Source organism: Apaloderma vittatum, unplaced genomic scaffold (assembly GCF_000703405.1).
Source record: "Apaloderma vittatum isolate BGI_N311 unplaced genomic scaffold, ASM70340v1 scaffold22374, whole genome shotgun sequence".
Lineage (NCBI taxonomy): Eukaryota > Metazoa > Chordata > Aves > Trogoniformes > Trogonidae > Apaloderma > Apaloderma vittatum.
Genome location: NW_009714651.1, coordinates 52,675 through 76,600, shown reverse-complemented (window position 1 = coordinate 76,600; position 23,926 = coordinate 52,675). Strand labels below are relative to the sequence as shown.

General features: G+C 36.3%; 1 protein-coding gene across 1 annotated transcript; it reads left to right on the top strand.

Annotated features, from left to right (window-relative positions):
- Positions 1-4,097: 4,097 nt before the first annotated feature.
- Positions 4,098-23,628, top strand: FRA10AC1 (fragile site, folic acid type, rare, fra(10)(q23.3) or fra(10)(q24.2) candidate 1; the record flags this gene model as incomplete). Its single annotated transcript, XM_009868858.1, has 13 exons — positions 4,098-4,174; positions 6,160-6,252; positions 6,336-6,381; positions 8,288-8,364; positions 9,038-9,121; positions 9,612-9,696; positions 14,578-14,623; positions 18,518-18,631; positions 19,533-19,575; positions 21,026-21,147; positions 21,709-21,747; positions 23,044-23,128; positions 23,586-23,628. Coding segments are annotated over 13 exons (954 nt in total), but the record flags the coding sequence as incomplete, so codon positions are not given.
- Positions 23,629-23,926: the final 298 nt, after the last annotated feature.

The window sequence follows — 23,926 nt, the reverse complement described above, 5'->3', positions numbered from 1 at the left end:
GCATGAGAACGCCTTGGGATGTCGCCTGGGACCCACACGGGCCGGTTCTCGGTGTGATTTTTCTCCGTGGAGCACCACACCGCTCTGATCCATCACTGTTGTGGTCTGGTGTTACCTACCTTCTACTCCTGCTTCTCCTCTTAGGTTTTTCGAGCTTTGATAAAGGGGCGGTATCTTGTGGGTGCTCCCCTCTTTGTTAGGAGTGTTCACTGCACAGTATGCGAAAATACTCCTCATAATTTGTTTTACAAGGAAGAGTAGATTTGAAGCTAGTTCTGCTTTCTTTACTTTTCCCACAAATGAGGGTAGCAAAGCCTCCAAGATGACCTCGAGGTGGGAGGTGTTGTGCAGCGAAGCTCAGTGACCCTCAGCATCGTGCCCTTTATCCGGCCGGGCTGGCTCCTCAGGCCCTGTTCTAGATCCTGTGCTCCCCCTAGACCCTCCCAGAGCGGTTTGTTTGTACCAACCGAGCACCTGGGTCAGTTGTGGGCCATACGTGGGCCGGGAGCAGAAATGGGCACAGGCTGTGTGCTGGGCAGATAAAGGGAAGGATGGGAGTGACGCCTGTGAGGGGAGTAGTGAGATTAGGACTAAGGTCAGGAGCCGTGAGGTTGGATTTTGTGCATAGGCTTGTTTTCCTGTTTTTTTGGGGTTTTTTTTAACTGTCTTTTTCTGTTCAGCTGCGAGTTGTGATCCAGCGTCAACATGAACTATGATGTATCCATTCCACAAGTGTGTATTTACACTAGAGGAGATGGTTAAGGAGGCGCCTTTTCTGGATGCAAATATCTCCTGTAAATGTATTGCTGGGGTGTCCACAGTGCCCTGTGACATTGACAGTTGACGTATCCTCTGTCTGCCATCGATTGTGTACAGTGTTCATGCACTTACTGTGCTGAAATTGCCATTTTTTATGAGCCCTAAGCTAGTGAGTTTAGTTCTGTCTCCACTTGCTTTGCTATTAATTAATCCAAGATGTTGGGATTACTTAAATGTCAGTCATTTAAATGTATCTCAAAGCATATGATATTTGCTTTAGCTTCGTGGTTTGTTATGTTGTTTGTGAAAAAAAAGTTCAAAGTTGGTGCAACAGACAAAACACACTGTACTGTTTAAGTTATGTAGCTTTCAGGTTTATGTTTGATAAAATGTTTGGTATTTACCTTACTAATTTACTAAAAACATTCTGAGTTTCTGACAAATTCTGTCAAAGTGAAGATTATGTTAAAGGATTTATTGAATAGTGAAAGTAGTTATTTTAAATTTTCCTGACAATTTTGCATGTCTATGTATGCCTCTTTTAAAATCTACTAGCCTGGGCACAAAGCTTTGGTATCTGTCCCACTTCTACTATGACTGAATATTAAGTACTTTTTCTTTATCTGGGATTGTTGTTTGGCTTTTTTTTTGTGGAGAGGTGGAGAAACCAATCTTGAAACTTCATAACATCAAGCAAGTGTCTGTTTACACTGTCCTTCCAAAACAGAAAGATGATTTATGAATGAGCTTCTTTGAGTTAATTTTTATATTCTACCTAAAAGTCAGGTCATCTTGGTATTATCCTAAGGCATTGAGTCGGTAATTGTTCAGTGCTGGTATCCAAGGGTGCCATCCAGCACTGCTGCAGCTGCTGATGTCCAGCCCAGCTTGGTACAGTACCTGCCCGTCCTGTTGTTGCCTTCGAAGGCAGAGTGACGGGAAAGTATCAAGATATCAGTCGTTGGTTGTACTCTTTTTTCACTCTGAATTTACCTTTGAGTGAGTGTAGTGATTCAGAGGAATGGCTGAAGCTGGGAAGAGTTTTCCTGTTGGAAGGAGCAGCCTCTCAGGACCTAGTCCTTAGCCATGCCTGCCCTTATATGCACAGTCATAGCTTCTCGAAAGACAGTCATCAGCTCTCAGAGTCCTACAACATGACTGTTGGAGCAGATTTTCTTCTGTCTTTTTTATTTTTTATTTGAGTAATTTCTAGAATCATTTGGGAGCCAGTTTCCAGATGTGTTTGCTTCTTTTGTGGGGCTCATAATCAAAGGGCAACCACTTTGGGCAAATCTTGTATTTTTTTTTCATCTTACTTGTTTCTATACTTCATCTGTCTCATGTTGACTCTCAGGCACATTATGTTGGCTTGGAGTTTATCCCCTTTCAGGTGTGAAAGAGGCTCTCTGTTAATGTGGGAGGCATTACTTTTGCCATTTAAAACATTCCTGGATGACAATGATATTTTCAAAATGTAGAGGCTAAGCATGAATATATTTGCTACACACTCATAATTTATTCTGCCTTCTTTAAAGATCACATAAGCTTCATTAATAAAAGTAGTGACAGCCTTGCCACCTCAGGTAGGCAACCTGCATCTGAGCTGCAGGTCATCCTGGGGTTGTGCTGGGAGGACTTCACACCATTGCTGCTCTTTTGCCGGTGGATGAGGCCCAGTGTATACCAGACACTGCAGACATCTGCAGCGCTTTTTTTTGGTAACTAATAGTTTTTGTGTCTCCTGTGGATACAAGACATAAAGGCAAATCATAAGGTTCTGATTTGTTTTTTATTCAATGTATACATATGAGAGCTATGTCTTGTTCAGAGCTCAAGAGTAGAAGGAACATTATGTTATTAAAGCAAGGGAAAAAAGGTAAAATTTATTATCATCAATAAAAATAATTTAAAAAAATCTTAAAATCCTTCACCATCAGTGTGAGATTGTGTTTTACATCCTCTGCACGATACAAACCAGTTGTTAATGTCAGTAGAGGATACAGTTGACTCTCCAGCACAGCATTTCTGGAAGGCATTTGCATCAAGAGAAGACACCTCATCAAAATTGTCCTGAAGAGACATGTATGTATTGCAGATTTGGGGTTTCTCAGATTTTTGTCTGAGGAGTATGATTGTAGGAATCAGCAGTGATGAATCAAATACACGGGTTTTCTAACCCAGTTTCTTTGCTCATCTACAGTCTGAATTACCAAGCTACATAGGGAGTATGTGTCCAGCCTTTCCCCATGCAGATGCATAATAACCATCTGTCTTGTTTTTAGCTCAGTTGTGTAAATGTTCCAGTTGTGAAAATAATTTTTTTTGTGTCAGTGCCGGTTTATGCAGTTCCCACCTCTGGCTGTTCCTTCCTGTGCTAACCCTCCAGCTGGCTGGCGTAGCTGGATGGGTGACTCTGCTTGCCCTGACAGGATACTTATCTGGGTTAAAATAGTCTTTTATTGACAGGATCCTTTGCAGCTGGGGTCAGTTGTTGATTTGGTTCATGTGTAGTTTCACAGTTGTAACCAGGCAACTAGAAGGAAGGTGCCAGAGCGGGAGTGGGGGAGAGGAGATGGGATCTACTTAAGCCATTACTTCTGCTGAAAAAAATGGACGTATAGCTGCCTTGTAAAGTGGAGGTGATAGATCTGGGCATCAGTCAAGGCTTGATCATTTGATGGCATTAAGATATGGGATATTTTGGGTTTTGTGTATGCATTAATTTGACATTGTCCCAAAGTGTGTGGAAAAAAAAGATTTCGTTTCATGATAGGATTGTTGTGCTGAGACAGTACGTTTTTGCAGGCATACTGTTATTTTGTATTTAGTTATTTCAATCACCTTTCTGGCTACCAGTATAAGATCTAATGATCTAAAATGCTGTTCCCCAGCCCAAGAGGCTTTTGTTCCCAACTGTCTTTGTTTATCATGTGAGCACATCAGTTGCTGTTCTCCAGCCATCTGAAAGAGTAACTGTTGGGGAAAACACACACCTTTTTCTTATCTAGAGGAGGTTGTCTGAAGGTAAAGACCAAAGATGTTTATCATACTCTCAGTTATCTGCATCTATGTGAAGATTAAATGTAGGGACATCTACATCTGAATTATTAATAAAGTGATCTTTTGACAGACTGACAATGCCTTTCTTTGCCCTGTGTTGTTTGGAATAACCTCTGCATTGTCTTGAATTTCGTTAGGTTTAGACATATGTAAGACTTTGCACTTGCTCTCTGTCTTTCTCTCTTTTATTTATACACAGCGGACATTCCTGATACCTAGTTATGCTGTGTCCATGTTACATTAGTAGGTATATTGACTGTGTTGTCTCCTATTTTCAGGCACATGGCCATGGAGGCTATGATTCTGATTTTAGTGATGAGGAGAATGGAGAGAAGTCTGCGCAAAAGACTAAAAGGTAATGTAGTACAGAATTAACACTTTGCATGATGTGCTTTGTGCAAATGGTCTCTTACTGCACATAGAGGATTACACTGTGGTATGTAAAGTCTGATATTGAAATGGTTTTTGAAAAATAAATCTTTGGTTCCTGCACCTCCTCATGTCAAGGTGACCAAGCATGTCATCTCCCAGGGGCAGCTGATTAAGATCCATTCTGCCATGTCCATCTGGTGTCTCTGTGCTCCTCACTTCTCCAAGCAGAATGTTTAATTTTTCTGATCATTAGTATCAACTGCTGGGATTTGGCTGTGCTGTTCACTTCACTGTGATCCATCAGCACATGTGGAACTGCTAAGACAGCAAAGCAAAAGAGGCTGAGTGGCAGCATGCTTTGCAGGTACAAGATACCTGCCTGCAGGAAGGGAAGAACTGATGCTACTTGTTTTATTATTTAATTTGTGAAGAGACCTGGAAGTTGGTGAATTGTGTTGTACTTAATCCTTGAATGAATCTACACATCTCATATTTGAGATCACCTTTGTCAGTTCTTTCAGCGGCCCACATAATTAGTGGCCTTGAATTTTGTAGTCTGATCTCATTGTATTATTAAGATTTTTGTTTATTTATGTGTTTATTTTGCTTTGGCACTAGTCCTTCAGCACTTTCTACACTGTACCCAAACATTTTGCCTACGTTATGCATAGATTTTTGTCACCTTTTCCTGTCTCTCCCATGCTCTGTTACTGGATTTTATTCAATAAGGCTTTCTGGAAACTTTCTTAGGAGTCTTATGTATTTTCCTTTGTAGTAGAATTGGAAGATTGGGGTTTGTAGTGTTTGACTGCATTCTGGGGGGAAAAAAAAGGTGTTTTAATCATTGGAATAATAGCAGGCATTGTGCTTTTCCATTTATTTTATAAATATAGCTTTTCCCCATTAAAAGTGACTGGTTTTGTTCAGTTTTCATTTTCTTTCAAAGGCCGTTACACGTTATACCATTCCACTTTCTGGGTGGAATATTAACTAACCATCAGGGGGCTTTTCAAAACTATAGTCATTACCCTTGTCCTGGCACACTACTGCCGATTCCCTGTAGGGCCCTTACATGGGTTCACTGTGTATGTATATAGCCTTTTCTTGCTTTATGATGATGTTTATTTTCACTTTGAGGAAAATAGTAGTCTTTTCTCCATATTGCTGTTTTATGGAGTTTCCTTATGGGAATTTTGTGCCTACAGATCCTTTTGAGCAAATGATACTCTCAGTTTCTAAAGTCCTGTATTCTATAGGTTGAAATATAAATTCCCTGGCTTGATTTCTACAGGTTTCTGACTTCCATTCTTTCTGCTAGCTGATAATTACGGAAAACAATTTTATTCACATCTGTTGAGGAATGTACCTTTTACTAGCTAAAGTGCATTACTTCATATTTAACTTTTTATTACTTTGTTGAATTCTGAAAGTATTTTTAGCTGCACACTGACAAGTATGGTTCACAACACAGTACTTCAGTTTTAAAATAGCGATTCTTGTGATTACACTATGAGACACAGAGCTGTTTAATGAAGTGTTGAGACATTAGCATGAAAGGATGGGATAGGGTTACAAGCAGTCACTTGTATTCAGTGAACATACTGTCCTTCCTGTTCCTATTTGGCTATGTAACTGAGATTTATAGACCACTGGCTTTAAATGTAGAGTGAAACTGATGCGTCATCCGTGTTTTTTCATTGTGGTTCTATAGTGATAATATCAATAAAAATAAATATTAGAACTTGCTGTTATAAGCAGTTTTCTTTAAATGCTAACTGTAAGCAAACGTCTTGATTTTGTTCTGCAAAGGAAGTAAAGTCTAAGCTGGTGTTGGTTCCAGTTCATGTAGAGACTAGCAATATAATAGTTTTTGTTACTCAAGTTAGTTTGAAGTTTGACATATGAAAATTTCAATGCTCATGTAAAGTTCTTGGCTAACTTTTCTTCCTTTTCCCCCCCTACCTTTAGCATAAAGGACGATGGCCTTCTGACAAAGCCGTTCCAAAAAGCAAAACAAGGCAGTGTCGTTCACAGACAGTTTGCAGCTGAAGAATGGGACAGGTATTTTTTATCTATTGTATTTGTGAAGCATTTTCCCCTTAATGTAAAGATAGCTATCACTCACACATATTTGTTCTTAACAGGGAAGAAGCAAGGAAAAGAAGATTTCACTTAATAGCGATGGATGCCGTATCCTTCTCTTTGATTTTTCTTCAAGATTGAAGATAGGGCACAGGTTTTCTGTTATGGTGAAATACTGGGATTTCTCAGTTATCACAGCAGCTGAGAGTGCAGCACCACATACTGAGTCGTTCTTCAAATCGACTTCTTTATGTTGCTGAGATGTCTCTGCGAATGTCTCTGCTCAGTCAAGGCATTTCCAGATTCTTCCTATGTGCTATTTTCTCCTGTTTGGGACAAAATTATTATACAGTGAATTTTGTTTAGATTGGCACAAAGACACTTTGTTCTTTGAGTTGAGTTTATACAGAAGAAAATGATATATAAGGCTGCTGTTATCTGGGGACAAATTAATTTCTACAGAAAATGTAAGAATACACTAGTTAATGGAAAAGTCTATTCAAAACAGTGTTATCTCCAGTAATATCTTCCACAGATGCTGTAATAATCTAAGTCAGTTAAATATCATGTGCCGTTTTACTTTATGTTTTAATATCGTAATCATATCTCATGCAAAATTTGTAACTATTTTTATAAGTGCTACCTTATTTTTAGGTACTAAGTGTATTACAACCTTTTTCCTTTTATTTAGTTCTCACGTGGGGCAGTCATTGCATCTTTTGACTGAGTGTATCTGAAATACCTTCAGTTCCTTGTTTGCTTATACAGCTGTTCTTCAACAGTAACAGTTAATAAATAGGAAAGTAAAGACTAACTAAATATGGGAAGACTTACTTAAATCTGGAAACTCCAGTAGACAGAAAGTAACTTCTCCTAACCTGCTTAGAATTTGGCCAGGCACTACCTAAACCCTCGTATGCCTGTAAAGGCGACATATCTTAATCAGGCCCCCTGACAATTTGGACTGACAGTAGTCACAGATGTAGAGACTTTTATGAGTTTCTGCTAATGCTCTCAAGTGGTTCCTATGTAAAATGTTTACTGTTAAGCAATTCTAACATCTAGTAACTCAAATGGCAGCATAAAGTAGTATGTTGTGTTAGATGTGTTTAATTGTGCCAGTTAGAACTGAGCTTGCTCCTCTGGTTCTTCGATTTGTGGTGGAAAGAAACAAAGATGCATCCTGAGGTTAAATTAACTTTGAATAATAAAATATTTTATCAATAAAATCCTAATACATATCGGAATAGTAGGCTGATAGAGTTTATTCACACTAATGCAGTAGTTGTATGGCTCCATACCAATAGATAAAGTATTTACCTAATTGCTGCTTCAGAAACACCATGCATGTTAATTGAAGATATTTTAAAGTAGCCATATATTGTATTTTCATTTGCGAAGATGCTTATTTTTTTAATAAGTCATTACATATTTTGCTCAAATTGTGGTTCAAAATGTGTTTCACATCATGTCTCTGAGACCAAAATGTTCTAATAAAAGCATTACATATTTTCCCATGATTTTCATCTCCAAACCAAAGTAAATAACTTTTATTTGTATGTTGATGGTAAAATGTAATAAATTCTTCCACTTTAGTAGCCAGACTATTTTTATAATACAAACATACAAACAATTTTTATAATATAAACATACAAAACTGCGGTACTAAGAAGCTATTGTCTAAATTACAGTTGGAAAAATGAACCCAGTTTCTGTGTATATGCATGTAGAGCATTTGTGGTGAAGGAAGACAGATTTATAAAGGTCTGGCATCTGAATGAGGTTTTAAGGATGAAATTGGCTTGAATTCCTGTATTTGAAAAAAAGCATTTACGAGAGGTTATTAAGTAAAAATTGCTGATTAATTCCTTTCTTTATGGAAATTACTGAACTGTTTTTGGGAAAACAGCTTCTTTCTGTTAAGTATATAAAAGTTTTTATTATTTTTTAGTTTTAAACTATGGTAAAATAAAAGGAGATAAGTTCTGAAACAGTCCTTAATTACTTTACTCAGTATGAAAGACATAAAAAGTTTGTGAAGGACTACATTTTGTACTATGGTGGCAAAATAGAGGATTTCCGACGTTCTGGGTAAGAACTATTAGCAATCTTTCCCCTAAAGCTCCCCTGTTATGTACAGCTGTTAAATACAGATTATAGCTTTGGAGGAGAGGAGAATGTGGCCGTGTATTACATTACTAGTTCTGTTGGTCACAGATACTAGCTACAGTCGTTGTAAATATCCAAACCACAGAACTGCCTTCTTCCATTTTGCACTGTTATTTTTATATAAGAACTTACCATGAGCTCAATTATTCTTGGTTTGTTATGTAAGAGGAAAGATGACAGGTGAGCATTATTTGAGAGTACATTGAGAAATATCTGGCAGTACCTTCAAAATAGCAATCTGGAATACTTTTGAAATGTGCAGAATTGCTATCCATTGTCCAGAATAATGATAACCTTCTTTAGAGCTACCTATAACTGCCTTCTAACATTACTGTCTTCAATAAAAAGTATATTTGCAGACAGGATCTAATCATTCACAGTTTCAGTGGCGATTTTCCGCTGTGAATTTTTCATTTGGGAAAAGGTATGCCAGGAAATAATTTTTTTTAATAGTTCTATTTCATAGTATTATATTCCTTTATGCAGTGAGGTGGAGATAAAAACTGTGAAATACTGATATTTACCAAATTATTATTTGACTGACATTTCATTTGAATGTCGCGTTGTACTAAAAAAAAAATATGTCCTTTTATAGAGCAAATGACAAGACGGATCTGGATGTTATTAGAGAAAACCATAGATTCCTGTGGAATGAAGATGATGAAGCAGAGATGAATTGGTACCTGGAACTATTATAGAACATGTTATTTTTAGAACACTTGTAATAAATTTGTGGTGTCCCCTACAAATTAAGGATTACTGTGTATAATTGGTGATCATTTTTTGATCTTTAATGCATTTAAAAATGAAAGACCTTTAGGAGGTCTTTAATATTGTAACGTTGCTCAGTGGCAAAGTAAATCGATAACAGAAAGAACTAGGAAATATTTGTGCACTCTCTGAGATCTAAATGACTGTTCTGAAAACTACAAAAGAAGCCTAGTTTGCAAAAATAACAGCTTAATTTGTGTTGTAGATATGTTTTAGATGTATTTTTCCAGTTTTATGGAAATTACTCCTTAGGTCAGTGAGTGTCTGTTGAATTTCTAGCTCTGCAACTTGTGTTCTTCAGATGAAAAAACGTGTCTTTGTCTTGCTAATGTCATTACAATGTAAAATTAATTGTTTCGTGTTTGATATTTCATTAAAAGTAATACCTTTTGTTACAGGGAGAAGAGGCTTGCAAAGAAGTATTATGATAAATTGTTCAAAGAATACTGTATAGCAGATCTCAGTAGATACAAAGAGAATAAGGTACGTTTCACTACTGTAAATCATCTTGGTTATAACATATGTCCTTTTTAAAAAATTACCTTATGATTGTGGATATATTGTGAAACCAGAATATTAGTACCCCTTCCCTAGAAAGAGAGTTGTGAGAATTTGTCTAGTTACTTAGTAAGCAGCAGTAGTTTGAATCCAAGCATTGTCACTGCCCCAAAAATGTGTTTCTGTGGGAATAGGAGCATTTTTGTGAGATGATGTTTTGTGAAGAGGTACATTGTGTGTAAGAAAGGCAGAAAATGCAGAGAGGTTAAGGAGAGAAGGCTAAGAATTTTGCCTGGAGAGAAGCACTGCATGAAGCCTAAAAAATCCCTGGGAATGTTAAAAAAAAAGAGAGAGAAGCTAAAAAGAGAGAGAGTTTTGTACTTGAATGCTGGCAGAAACAATTTTGGAAATGTCTGTCCCAAAGCAGCATCTTTTGCTGGTTGTTCTTTTATGTTTATGGAAACAGGATTTGTGTGTTCCTTGTAAATAAATAGAATTTCTTAACAGAAACAACCCAATTCCAGCACTGTTTTTACTTCTTAACTGGAACAGCCTTTGTCATTTCCAACTTTTTGACTGACTAAGCTTATAGTCAAAAAGAACACATGAAGTTGCTGTTGTGATTTTGCAAAGTGTTGCTGAACTTGGATGCATCTCAGTGTAGTTAGCACGCGGTAACAACCCAGCCCTGCAAACAGTCTCTATATGAAGTTCTTTGAGACTATTTATAGTATTGAAAATTACATTCAGTGGTAAATATTTGCAAGGACTGGGCTTAAACTCAAGTACTAGGCAGAAGAGGTGACAACCTTATGAAGAAAATTGGAACAGAAAAATGCAAAAATTAAATGAAAATTAACAAAAAGTAAAATGCTGAAGATGTCTTCCCTTGTTTTTTTTAAAATAAATTTAATTTTATTTTCCTATAGCAATTTCATTTCCCTTCATCGCCACCCCACCCCCCCAAACTGATTTTCCCTGGAGCATGCTTACAGATTTGGTTTCTTTCGCTAGTGTGCCAAGTTTCCATATGTTTGCTGTCTTTTGTGGGAAACTGTTCTGCCCCAGTTTCCTTTTTGTGTGTGTGTGTTTTGTGTGAACAGTGTTTCCCTGTCAGACTTCAAATGTGGGTGTCCTAACTTTGAGGTCACTCTGAATTCCTATTTACCTGTATTTTTGAATTGCCATGTCCGCATAACTACTGTATCATGTAATTTGCTCTCTTTTATCAGGTAATGCTTTCTGTTTACAACTATGTTTTGACCGTGTGGGAGTTTTTCTTAGAAATTCTTAGAAAAATAGAAAAAAATTGAGGTTTTTCTCTGTTAGTGATTTATCCATGCCCATGTTTGGTACAGAAGGATATCAAAGCAGGTTGGATTTTTTTTCTTGGAAGTCAGAAATAGGCTTCTGATCCCACTCATGGCAGTGGAATGCCGTCTGTGCTTTTAAATTTTTCCTTCCTGATTCTTTTTCTGCATTTCCAGAAACTGAAAGTTGGATATCTTTAGCCCCTTGTATGTCCTGTTTTGCAATGCTGGTGTTAGGAGAGGCGCAGGGTGGGTAACTAGCTGCCCAGCTGGCCAGCCTTTCATATGGTAGCTGTTGATGCTCTTTGTATGATAATCCTTCCATCTTGATATAAGGAAGAAATTTTTGCCATAAGAACATTGGAACAACCTCCCCCATGTCATGGTAGAGTCTCCATCACTGGAGGTTTTCAGGATACAGTTGCACAGGATGCTGGATAATCTCATCTAGGCTCCCTTTCCCATGGAAGGTTGGACCAGATGCTGTTTTGAGGTCCCTTCCAACCTGGGCTGTTCTGTGATTTTATGATTCTATATTCTACAGGATGGTATCAAAGTACAGTTGGAAACCAGTTTTCTGTGACGTTTCATTTATATAGATATATGTATATATTGCGTACATTGAGGCTTGCACATGCTCATCTGTCTTTTCACAACTGTAATTGTTTTACTACTTAGCCAAAATCTTCTAGCCAGCTAATTCTTCTAAAGACCTCTGCATAGAGCTTGTAGCTCAGATCTCATTTAGAACTTCTCTTCTGAGGAAAAACACTATTTTCCTAAGTACTGGATAATGGTAAGGACCAGTTTCATGGGAGGTGCCTCTGAAAAACAAGCAAGCACCTTGTCAGAGATCAAAGCTCAAAAGAAAACAGTAAGAAGCTCCAAGACATACGAACCTCTGAGGCCACAGCTGCGCTCCAGTTACTGGTTCAGACTATTTCACTCACACGTAACGCACACACAGACGTGGCTGGAACTGCCCTGGTCCCATAGCAGACCCCTCTGTGCTCTCATCCTTAGAGGAACCCAGAGCTGGCTGGTGGGGACCTACTCACCCTCTTCACTGCCCCAGCACTTCACCTACCTCATGGCTGGTCCAGCTTGATCCGCACTGGTGCTCCCACACTCACTTGCACACCTGCAGTTGCGTCAGTTGCTGGCACTGCTGGCAAATGGACCTTGTGACCTGTGGTTCCACTTCTCTTTGTGTGTTTGGGACATAAAATCTTTTCTTCCTCTTTCAGTAAGAAATGGCGAGGTGACCCTCTGGTGTGAGGCTGGAAGAGTGTGCTCTGACAGCTTTTGCTTATGATGGGACTTTTACTTCTTATGTTTTCCCTAGATCAGGTTTTTTTAGGTCAAGGTTGTCTTTGAACTTTCAGTGCATCTTGTCTGCAAGCTCTGAGGCTGACAAATGGCCATCGGTATTGACAGTTTAGTTCTGTTGTCAGTTTTGCAATGCAGTAAGGGAGAGTGCTCTGCATGTAAGTTTTACTTTGATACGCTTTGGATGAAAAATGTTCTCTTTGTTGTCTTGTTTTCCTAGTAAAGTTCTTATTTGCTGTCTCTTTGTTTGCATGTGTTTTGTTTTGTAGCTTAACAGATTGGAAATGTCTCCTATTTGGTACAAGTGAAATCTGTCTGACACCTGGTCATTAAACAGAATAGATTTTATTGTTTTCTTTTTATTTCCAGATCATTTTCAGATTTCTAGGCCAACTTGTCTTCCACTTGGTAATGTTAATATGTTCGCTTTTGTCATTGTTTTTCACCATGGAGGCTTTCCTGTGAAAACAAAAGTATTTAAAGTATCTGTGGTATTTTTCCACACTATTGTCTAAGTTCATACATTTTTTTTCTGTAAGAGGCGACTGTGGACGTGCTGGTTGTTGCTGCAGCCAGTGCACATTACACAAGCAGTCTGTATTTAATTTGGGAATTTTATTCTTTATAGATGTTAAATGGTCTTTCACATTTTTAAAACTATAATTTCTTTCTAAGTTAGCCTTCCGAGTTGTTCTACTTGGTCCTGGTCTGCCCTGCAGAAATAGCTCATTTAGGATCTTGTTGAATTCATTTAACAAAGAGGATGAGACAGAATAAATGCTCTCTGCTGACAGTGTTTTTGCAGTCCCTAGTACAACAGGCTGACTTTTCAAGAATATATCCTAATTTTTAGTTTTCTTATATAGCTCAATCTGTTCCTCTTTCTTTTCTTTTTTTTTTTTTTAGTTTAGGTAGATGAATTCAATTGCATTTACTTTTATTATTTCTTAGCCTTGGTCACTCAGTCATTTTCTACTAGTTGGTGGAAAATGGTAGGCAAAAATCAATGCAGATGAGGACAACTTTTGTCCTAGATGTACTACAGGTGGTTATGGCTCCCTTCTTTCTTTTATTTTGCTTGTTTTTCTTGATATCATTACAGAAATACACAGGATATAATCTGATTTATTTCTTCCTGGGTCATGTTTGGACTGTGAGGCAAAATTTGTGTAATAGTCTACTTCAGCAGCAGAAGTGAGCCTGGATAACTTGATGACTGGTGAAGGAAATGTCCTTTAGAAGAACAAAACCAATTATCAGTCTTTGGATCAACCAGTTTCCATCATGAATTCTACACTTACCGAGGCATTTTATATTGTAATTTCACTGAAACAGCATGCTATTCACTGTTCAGCACAGTTCTTGGTTTTTACAACTGGTTAGTTTTTGTTTGACTGAAACAAGAGAAGGTTCATATTCCAAAGGATGTTTTGGAACTCAGGTGCCAAAGATTGGCTTTGCAGCTGTCTTTGTACCTGTTGCATTTTTGTAACCCTTCTTCCCCCTCCTCCTTCATCTTTTAACGTGAAGTTCAGTCTTCTGTACTTTCCTTAGAGAGCTGCAATTTTCTCTTGTCAACCTGTGCTCATGAATTTTAAATAAAAATTCAAGATAGTCCTTTTCTGAGAAGTTGTATACCTCTGAGTTTTATCCCCTCTTTCTACTTGTTAGTGAAAATAAAATTGTTTTTCCCAGGCTGTTCTCGCTCCTGTCCATCTTCCATCTTCAATATTTTGAGAGAATGAAGTAGATACTACTGGAAAAAAATAGTAGATGAATTATCTACATTTGAAGTTTGTAGCAATGTAAAGAGAAATACAACTTAGTTGTTGGCTGTTGGGTTTTTTGCCCTTAGGGTGTAAGAGGTGATCCATTGCTATGTGCTAACAGGACTTTTCAGTGGTCTCAGTTTCTGCTGTGGGCAGAATTGCAATGAAGTGCATATAAAGTCAGTCTACCCTAATTTTCCATTTGTTCTTCTGCATGTTTTGAAGCCTTTTAGAAGGTTGCTGTTGAGTACTGAAATTTGAATTGGATGTGTGATTTGGAACCCTTCTGAAAGGCAGAGGCAGGGATATATTTTTAATTAATGAAGAAAGAAATTAGATTTTGCTAACCAGAGTTGAATGGATGAACCACATGCATGACATCAATCAACTGAAATTAGTCTTTACGTTACTGAATGCGTTAACTATTTACAACTGAATTTTGTTTCTTATCTTAACAGTTTGGGTTTAGATGGCGACATGAGAAAGAAGTAATTTCAGGGAAAGGTAATGCTGTCCTTCATTTTATAGTATGTTTCTCCTTGATGCTTTTCTTGCTGAGTTTTGATATAATTTTATTAGACAATTTAATAATTAGAAAATTGAATAATTACCTAGCTTCAAACTTTGATATTTTATACCACAAAGCTCTAGAGTGCACACTGATATACATATATTAAAATTAACATAACATATTGTTCATTTTCAAAAGGTCAGAATTGTACTGAACACCATCATAATGCATTTGATAATGTAGAATTTTATGGATGTGTTTTTAGCTGCTTTCCTGCTGTGGTTCTGTTACCTCTTTAGTCTTTGATACTGTTAATTGAAGTCTCTTAATACTTTTCCTCAGGAAATAATTTTCCTAAGAGTTTCCGAATGCTCTTGTGCAAAATCTAGTCTTTTTTAATGCAAGTACGGTGTGTAGTGACTGTTTTAGGCTAAACTGACTTTGAAAGCTTCAGTGGGAATCAGTGGGAATGGTTGTCGGGTGTTCCATTCCTGTTTCTAAATCAGTCGTTTATTCTGGCTGCTTCTGTGTGCGAGTTCTTACCACTGCGCTGTTGGGACTTTGCACAGTGGTCCCCATCCCGTGGCCACAGCGTGGGGACTTTGCAAGTAGCTGAGTGCACAAGAAAGTGATGTTAACGTGTTTGCTGTTTCTGTAGGCAGATCTTCATACACACGTATGGTTTTCACGTGGAGTTACACGGTTGATCGGAACAGTCTGTAAACAGCTCTGTTGTTCTGTTACAAGAAGTTAGAAATGCATTTGTTTTTAAAAATAGAATTATATAATTTCACAGGAGGAAATGTGAACATTTGTGGTGGGATTTTTTAAGCTATAAAGATTAAAGTTCCTAAAGATAGTTGCAGTCGTATGTTATGTTCAGCACTACGGATTGTAGTAACAGATAGTTACTTTTGATATAGTTTTATGATTTATCAAAATCCTTAAAAAGATAACTAAAATTAAATGAGAAATGCATAATTTATGAATAATTATGGCTTCTTAGGGGAAAATAATTTAAAGCTGCCTTGTACTTCTAGTATCTGGCACTCTGTAAAAATGTATGAGAAAGTACACAATTGGAACAGAAGAATTGAGTAGTATCTATCACCACTAAGGGGCGCAAGAATTCAACTTTGTCTCCTGTGTTGGATGCTCTTTTCAAGTGGAGTTTCCAACGATCGTTTTTAAGACATGAATCTTTCATGTCTTTCTTTTCCTATTATAAGGTAAAAATCATTGATATAAATTGATTAACATATGTTAGTCGGCCTTGAAAGTAACTCTTTAAAATGAAAAACTTTTAAGCTATTTAAAAAGTGTGGTTTATGTGCTTTCCCAAGTACTTTTTCTCTACTTTCAAAGCATGAATATTAAGTTATGTCATAAAGCTTTAGGCAAAAGGCAATAGTTGTAAGCATTTTCTAGAGAAAAACAGGTAACAGATTCATTGGGCAGAGGTGAAATAGGACTTTTCAAGCAATATGTAGAAAGAGCAAAGCTGAACATGTAGGTATATTTGCTGTTTTCTACTTATTTGTACTTGCAGATTAAGTAGTAAAATATTCAAGCCAGACACAGCATTTGGCAAAATAGGGTTTGATACCTGCAAATTGATCTACTCTCCGTTTTCCATTATTTCACTGAGCTAACATTTCACTTCTAGCATACTAGTGTCTTTCTTAGCCCATTTTATATATCTATAAATATACATATAGTATGCTTTATGTTATTCAAGCAAATATTCTTCCAAACCTGTTTCCATTTACTTTTTCTCCATAATTTCCTGTATGGAAAATAGTCAGGGTAACAATCCCTGGACTTTGTGGCACGGATCCATGTACCCATCTTGTAGGTCTGAGTTCTGGTCAAAATGCATTCAAATCCATCTTTTGGCTCTCTAGATTTCTTTAGTGTATATAATTTTTGGTACTTCATTTAACTTGTAGTACTTGTGTTTTCCACCTCTTCTTATTCAAAAAGCGGCTCATAGTTTAAGAAAGAACAGATTTAATAGCCAGATTTTAGGAAGTATGATTCTGAAGGTGAAGGCAATAGTTTACTTGCAGCTCATAACAAGGTGACAAAAGTTCAGGTGGAAATGGAATTTTGGACATACTTTTTTTTGCTGATTAAATTAAGTAACTGTCTCCTCGGCATCCAGGTTTCTGTGTCTTCCTTACTTAGACATCTAAGTGTGGGAAAAGTCATGTTTCAAATACTGAATAATTTGGTCTGTAGTTACCTTTGATTTGGGTTCTCCAGATACACGGTGATGTTTATAATTACCTCTTTACAAAAAAAAATTTTTAATGTTTTTATGACATTCAGATATACTAGAGTGATAAATACTGCTGAAAAAAACATTCAGAAAGATTGGTGTTCCGTATTTAAGTCAAGGTTTGAATACATGTAGTCAGGATTGTAGTGTGAAAGGAGGGTAAGAGAAATCTGACTGTTACTGATACACATGTATGGCATGGAGCAAGAATCTGCTTCAAAAAACCTACTACAATATCAGGTGTTTAGATGATCATAAATGCAAATAAATGTATAAGGGCACAGAATTATGGTAGTTTACACAGTCAAGCTCTGTCTTACCTAAGAAGTCATTGCTAGCCATAGCAATCTGAAGGTACTGTTCCCGCTATATTCTTGTGAACATGCCCGGTTTCACATCCAAAATGTAGAATATCCGAAATAGATTTTACATACTGTAAAGGACACCTAATCATAAATAAAGGTGCTATATGTCTCTTTTCTCTCTGTCTGTTTTTCTGGGTTTGTTCTGTGATTTTTTTCAGATGTGAAGTAAAGAGAGTGTGGTTAAGTCGCCAAAAAGTTTTTATATAGTATACATTTTTTCTTGCAGATTTTTACTTCTTTAGAATGGATCTAAATTATTTCTGATAACACAAGGTGCTGAAAGCCATACCTTATATAGGATTGAACATATTTAATGTATATTAATTCAAAACTTTTTTTAATGGCGGTCCTGGGTTTTTTTTTGGTTCAAGTGTTAACTTTACAAGTGGTTTTACACTGTAGAACTGAAGTATCTGAGGACACTGCCAATCCATTAGTTAGCAGCTTAAGCAGAATGTTCTGAGGTTAATCGTTCACCAACAGTCCTGCTTGTGAGCCTATTAATACACATCCTTACTGCCAGCTCTGCATACAAATCAGTCTTCTGCAAAGGGAATAAATGTACCTTTATTACTGCAATATTGGGAACTCGTGGATGTAAACAACATTGATTATGTGCAGATTGTTTTAAAATTCATGTAGCATTTAACATAATAAAACCAAGGAAGCTTTTAAAGCTGACGTATAGTTTCACATAGAATTGGATTTCCTTTTCTTAAAAGTGTTTATGGAAAGTCACCAGAACACAAATTGTATGCCCAGTATGTAGGTAAACTAGAAAGGTAGTAAGAACACGGCCATCTGAGATTTTGTACATAATGTGATGCTTGGAATAGTTTGATGTCATTAAAGATGAATGTCTGAATCGCACATCTTGATCTGTCAGCTTCTGCTAAGTAAGAATCATTTAAGGTGCGGAGTGTATCCCAGTGACATTGATTTCATCTGAGTCCGGTCCTACGCTTATTATTTCGTAACATATGCCCTAATCTATACATTGTAAAACACAATTCCAGTTATGTTCTTTCTTCACAAACACGCAATATGAGACAAGTATGATGGATTGCTTTGTCATCTGTTACTTTTTCCTTAATCTAGGTGTTATGTTTAGATTTGGCCTTCTTTATTTGAAAAAAATGGGAAACTAAAATAAAAAACTGAGCAAAACTGGACATAACAACCCCAAACCTATGATTGTTAATCATTGAACCGTGGTTTGTTGATTTTTGACTTCTTTAAAGGTCAGTTTTCCTGTGGCAATAAGCACTGTGATGAAAAAGAAGGCCTGAAGAGCTGGGAGGTGAATTTTGGTTATGTTGAACATGGTGAGAAGAGGAATGCACTTGTGAAGTTGAGTAAGTGAGCCCTACAAGGATATGTACACTTAAAAGAAAATAAATATCTTGTGCTTTAAAAGCTAGAGTGAGACCCAGTGGTAATGATATTAGTTCATGAAAAATGGAAAATGCTGAATAGGAGACATTTTTGTTAATTACCAATAGTATGGTGGTCTTGATTGAGAGAGAATGGCTATTATTATATATGACAAAGTTGTTACAGGTTGAACACTTCATGCTTTATAATTGGTGATGTCATAAAATTAGAATAACTGATTATAAGCTGGTTTGTATCCAGGCACATCTGGTTTTAACGGGCAATGCTTCATTGCAAGGAGGGTTCCATCACTGTCCTTCCTTAATCAGTTACATGGTTTAGGCGTCCTAAGGACTTTGGACCAGACATCTTGCACACCTTCAGCTCTACTCGTTTTATTTTTAATACTTTATGTTTTCTTTCAAAAATCCTAATTTTAATTAAATCACTTCAATTTCTAGTCTTGTCTCTTGAATTGGGTTTTCCTGCTCCCTATGGTCTACATTTTGATCTGTTCATCAGATAATTAAATTTAACACAGTTACTTTGTATAAAAAAAAGCTACTGGTGTTTTTTTCTTTTGTGCACAAGACAGTCCATGCGGCAGCATGTGTGGTAAGAGTGGATACTTTCTTAGGAAGAAATGCCAGTGCTAAACCTGGGATATTTCTCCACATTTAGTAAAATCTGGGTTTGTACTGAAGACTTTTCTCAGAGTTATTTTTCTCAACCCTGTCTGCAATTTTATTGTAACTTTGGATTTGAAGGAAAAGCTACTGAAATTGGAAGATAGTGTTCTGTCTAGTCCTGTTTATGTGTTAATGTTTTGTTCACTGTGCTTACCAAATACATGGGTGTAATGTTCTTATTCTATCTTTTCAGGACTATGTCCAGAATGTTCCTACAAACTAAACTTTCATCACCGGTAATGAAATATTTTCAAAATATGGTGGCTGAATTATTGATTGATTGCAGTTATGGTGAATGATTAGTAGAGGGAATACTTGAGCTAGATGATTAGGAACTTCATTTATGCTGAAATAGATTCTGTTCTGGAGTTCTTAAAAAGTCACTGACCTGACACTGTTGAGAATTAGATATTGTTGTACTAATAAAAGTACAAAAGTCCTCAAACTGAAGAATCCCATCCCCACCCCCATGAAAGTATTTTCTTAATTTCAGACCAATAATTATTTTTCTTTGCTGAAAGTTTATGCAAAACACTTTCTTTTTTTATTTTCCCTCCTGCTTTGTTTAAGAGCTGGAATACTTCTCCTTTTCTTAAAAATAGTGGGTTTATGTCTGAGTCAAGTGATTGTGCTTTGAAATTTTGAATGTATTTGTTGTTCTTGAGAATCACTTGTTAATGGGAGTGAAACATAGTGAATGTGTGCATTAAGATTTGATTTTTTTATTATTACTGTTATCTTACTGAATTCCACAGCTACTGATACTCAGTTTTTATGATTTTCCAAACCCTGATGTGGTATTAACTTAGTTGCACAGCTCAATAATTAAGCCGTACAGTCATCTGAAAAGAGTATGAAAAGGAGACTGTTAAGCTAGGAAGTGATGATTTCTTTTTTTTAGGTAACACAAATCAAATGTGGGTCAAGATGGATATATTCAATAGCTAATTGATCTATTTTAAAAAGTTAATTCATAATAAGTTTCATTAAAGCGTTTTGTAGGCACATATTAAGAAGAAAAATCAACTAATTGAAATTACTTTGATTTGTCTTGCCTTTTTTTGGAACTAAAATTTTAAACCCACTTGAATTCAGAATAAGCACGGTCAAACATTTTCTTTTTGTCAGCTGTAGAGTAAGACTTTGCAACAATTTTAGTAACTTCTTTGTGCAAAGAAGCAGAAAAAAAATAGCCTTTGTTCATACAGTAAGCCTACATGCATAATGCTGAAAATAAAATATGTGAGTTGTTGATTTGCAGCAAATTCTTAGACCTGAGATTCTTCTACCTCAGCTTTTGTCACTATCAGATAGGAAAATATATTTAAAAAACCTATATTAGCTGTGTTTTTCTCATTACATTTATACCAAGTTGCTAAAAGAAAAAGTAAGATTTCAATATAAATTAGAACCTGACGTTATAAAATTATTTTCTGTATTTAATCTTTGATTGTCAATTCACTGTTTTTGGTGCCTGCATCAGTGTCATTTTAGCAGCTTTAGCATTTCCAACCCTTTATATTTACCTGTAGAGCTCTGGTGTTTCTGTAGCACTTTTTATTTTAACTAAATCAATTTTTCTCAGTTTAACTAGGGATAGTGATAGTAACAACTGTTTGACTGAATTATGTACATTCTACTTAAGGAGTATGTTTATAATAGAGGTGTACGTTCTTTTCTTTAAAGGAGGAAAGAAGTCAAAGCACGCAAGAAAAGAGGCACAACTACATCAAACTCTAAAGAGCCAAAAATTAAAAAGAAAAAATTGTCTTGTTCAGAAAAAAAGTCAAGAAAAAAGACCCATAAAGGTAGATTGCCATTTTAGACGTTCAATTTTTAAAACACTGGAATATGTGAGTTGAATCCTTGCTTTGCTTACATATGTAATAATAGTAATTATGTATAAATACAGATATGTAACTATCTTAACTGTAACACAGGTAGTCAAATTTCGTACATCCACAAAAAAAGGTAAAAAAAATTTGGAGGAAAAAGAGGTAAATCTCTTACATTTTATGGAGAGGGAAAGCCTTTTGAAAAATATTCATTGCAGGGAAAATTTGTCCAAAAAGTGGACATCACATACCAGAAGGGGTTGTGAAGCATTTAGTTCCTTGAGGCTTTGGGGTTGAAAGGCTTTGGGAAATACTAGATAACCTTTTTACACCACAGATCTCACATAACATATCTGAGCACAAACTGATGACCTTTGAACTCATGCAAAAAAAGTCCTTTTACTTCAGTGCTTGCTTGCTTTCTGCACATGTTTATGTGTAATGTGTTGTGATAGAAATACCCTTGTAAACAATTTAAGGTAGTGGATAAAACCAAGATAAGCTTGCTGGTTTTTAAATGGTGTTTCTTTTCAGATCAGTCTTCTTCAGAAGATTCAGATTCTTCTGATAAAGGTAAAGTATTTGAATATATTGTCCATTTTATGTTTTTGTAATAAATTGTATTATTTTGTAAGCATTTGTCATTGGTCTTAGTTTTATTCGCCGGCAGTTTTGATATTTTATAAGACTGTAAGAATGCTGCGTAGCAACAAACAGATCCAATAAGGGTTAAAATAATTACTTACAAATTCTTGGAGAAAAACTGTAAGGAATTTTAAGAAGGAAATCTTTTAATTCAGGAATAAAAATGTAGGCAGATAATGGAATTGAAGTAATAATAATAAAAAAAGAGAAATCAGCTGGTTCCAGAACAGAGTAGAGGACGCAAAAATAGGTATATTGTTAATAATTGCGTGGGCCTGGATGTGCAAATATGTGCTGTGTAATGTGTGCTGGGCAAAGAAAGTACTTTTCCAGTGTAGTAATTGCCACAGTTTCTTTCAGGGAATGATACTAATATGTAGTCTACTCAAAACGCTACCGTATTTTAAATAAATCCTAGGCTTTAACTATGAAGTCTTCTCCAGCTGCCACCTGTAGTACCTCGGCAGCCTGCTTGCAGGGGGTGACTCGGTATCTCGGCAGGGGCAGGCCCGTTTATTTTCTGATGAAGCAAACCCCATCTACTGGTCATGTCCCTTCTTGCTGCAGACTGCCTGAGGGTTGAGCGTTTCTACTGAGTGCTCTGCTGTGCTGTATGTTTTTACAAATGTCCTCAGAACCTGCGTGTTCCCAGCTAGACACAGGTTTACTTATGACTCAGACCATACCCTAAGTCTCTGTTTTGTCAGGAAAGCTCTATTAGAATATTGGCGGGTTTAGGGCATATTTTTGGTAATGAGTCGTGGTGTGGGTTTTTTTGGTTTTACTCCTTTTTTATGCTTACACAAAACAGTTATACGGTAATCCATGTTTTCTGTTTGTGAAAGTTGTCATTCAAGTAGAAGTAAAGCAACTGATTCATTGAATATCATGAGTTGAAACTGCACTGTAATTCTGGGTTTATGATTATAAACCCTAAATTTCAGGAACAAAGTGCTATGCTGCTGTTGTGTCAAGACCAGTGTTTGATATGACTGTTGTTACGTTTGGCCAAAATACTAGTTCATGGTATCTAAGAGTCTTTTTGATGCTGTATTGAATAATATTGGAAAATGGTTTTGTTTCTACTTTAGGTATAGTAAAATGTTCTTTTTATTCTTATGGTTACAACTAAACATTGCTCCTAACATTATACTATCTAAATAAATTTTAAAAAGATAAATTATTTTCAAATTTATTTCATAAGCGCTTTAAAATTTTTGACAGATTCAGATCATAGTGATGCGCAAGATGGTCCTTCAGATGCTGACTTTTGGAAAGGTCCTCCAGAAGAAGCAGATGAAAAATCACGGTCAGTGCAATCTAGTGAACTTGTACCTAGTAAAACATTCCCTGTCCTTTCAGAACTGAAAAGGCAGAGATGTTTTCCTGGGTGTTTTAGTGAATATTCTGACATTTAAAAATGTGTCAGATCTCCTTCTGTCTAGTGAACCTATATATGTTTTTTAAGAGAGGGTAGTACACAACACTGGAGGAGAAACGTTTGTCTAGCCACTATACTGCTGTCTTACCCCCTCTGTACTCTTTCCTAGCCTAGAAGTAAAGAATTCACTGCTGTGGCACAGAAGGGGAAGTGTGAAGGGTATTGTAATGTACTGAATAATTCAGAATGGTCTGTACCAGCTACAAATTCTAACCAGAAGTCTGATGAATCTTTTTCATACAAGCATTATCTCCTAAGTACAGCTCTAAAGCAGAACTTTTACCTTTCTTTTGTTTTCTTCTTTTCTTTTTTTTTTTTTTTACAGGGAGGAGGAGTTTGATGAGTATTTTCAAGACTTGTTTCTCTGAAACTTGAAATTGATATAGGCTGATTTTCTTCATGAAAAGTTAAGATGAAAGTCTGGAAATCCAATCATAATTAAGGACCAGAAAGCTCTCTCTGCCAGCGTACCTTTTCTAGTCACTCATATGGACCATTTTGGTAGATTGTCTTTGTAAAAGGCTTCAGGTCTAAAGACTTTCTTTTTCATGTGATAGGCTATACACTCATGAAATCAGAGAAATATTGTTTTCACTTCAGTGCAAAAGATACATGGCACCCAAACTTAAAAGTAGAAAATATGTAAACAAACAAGAATATGATTTA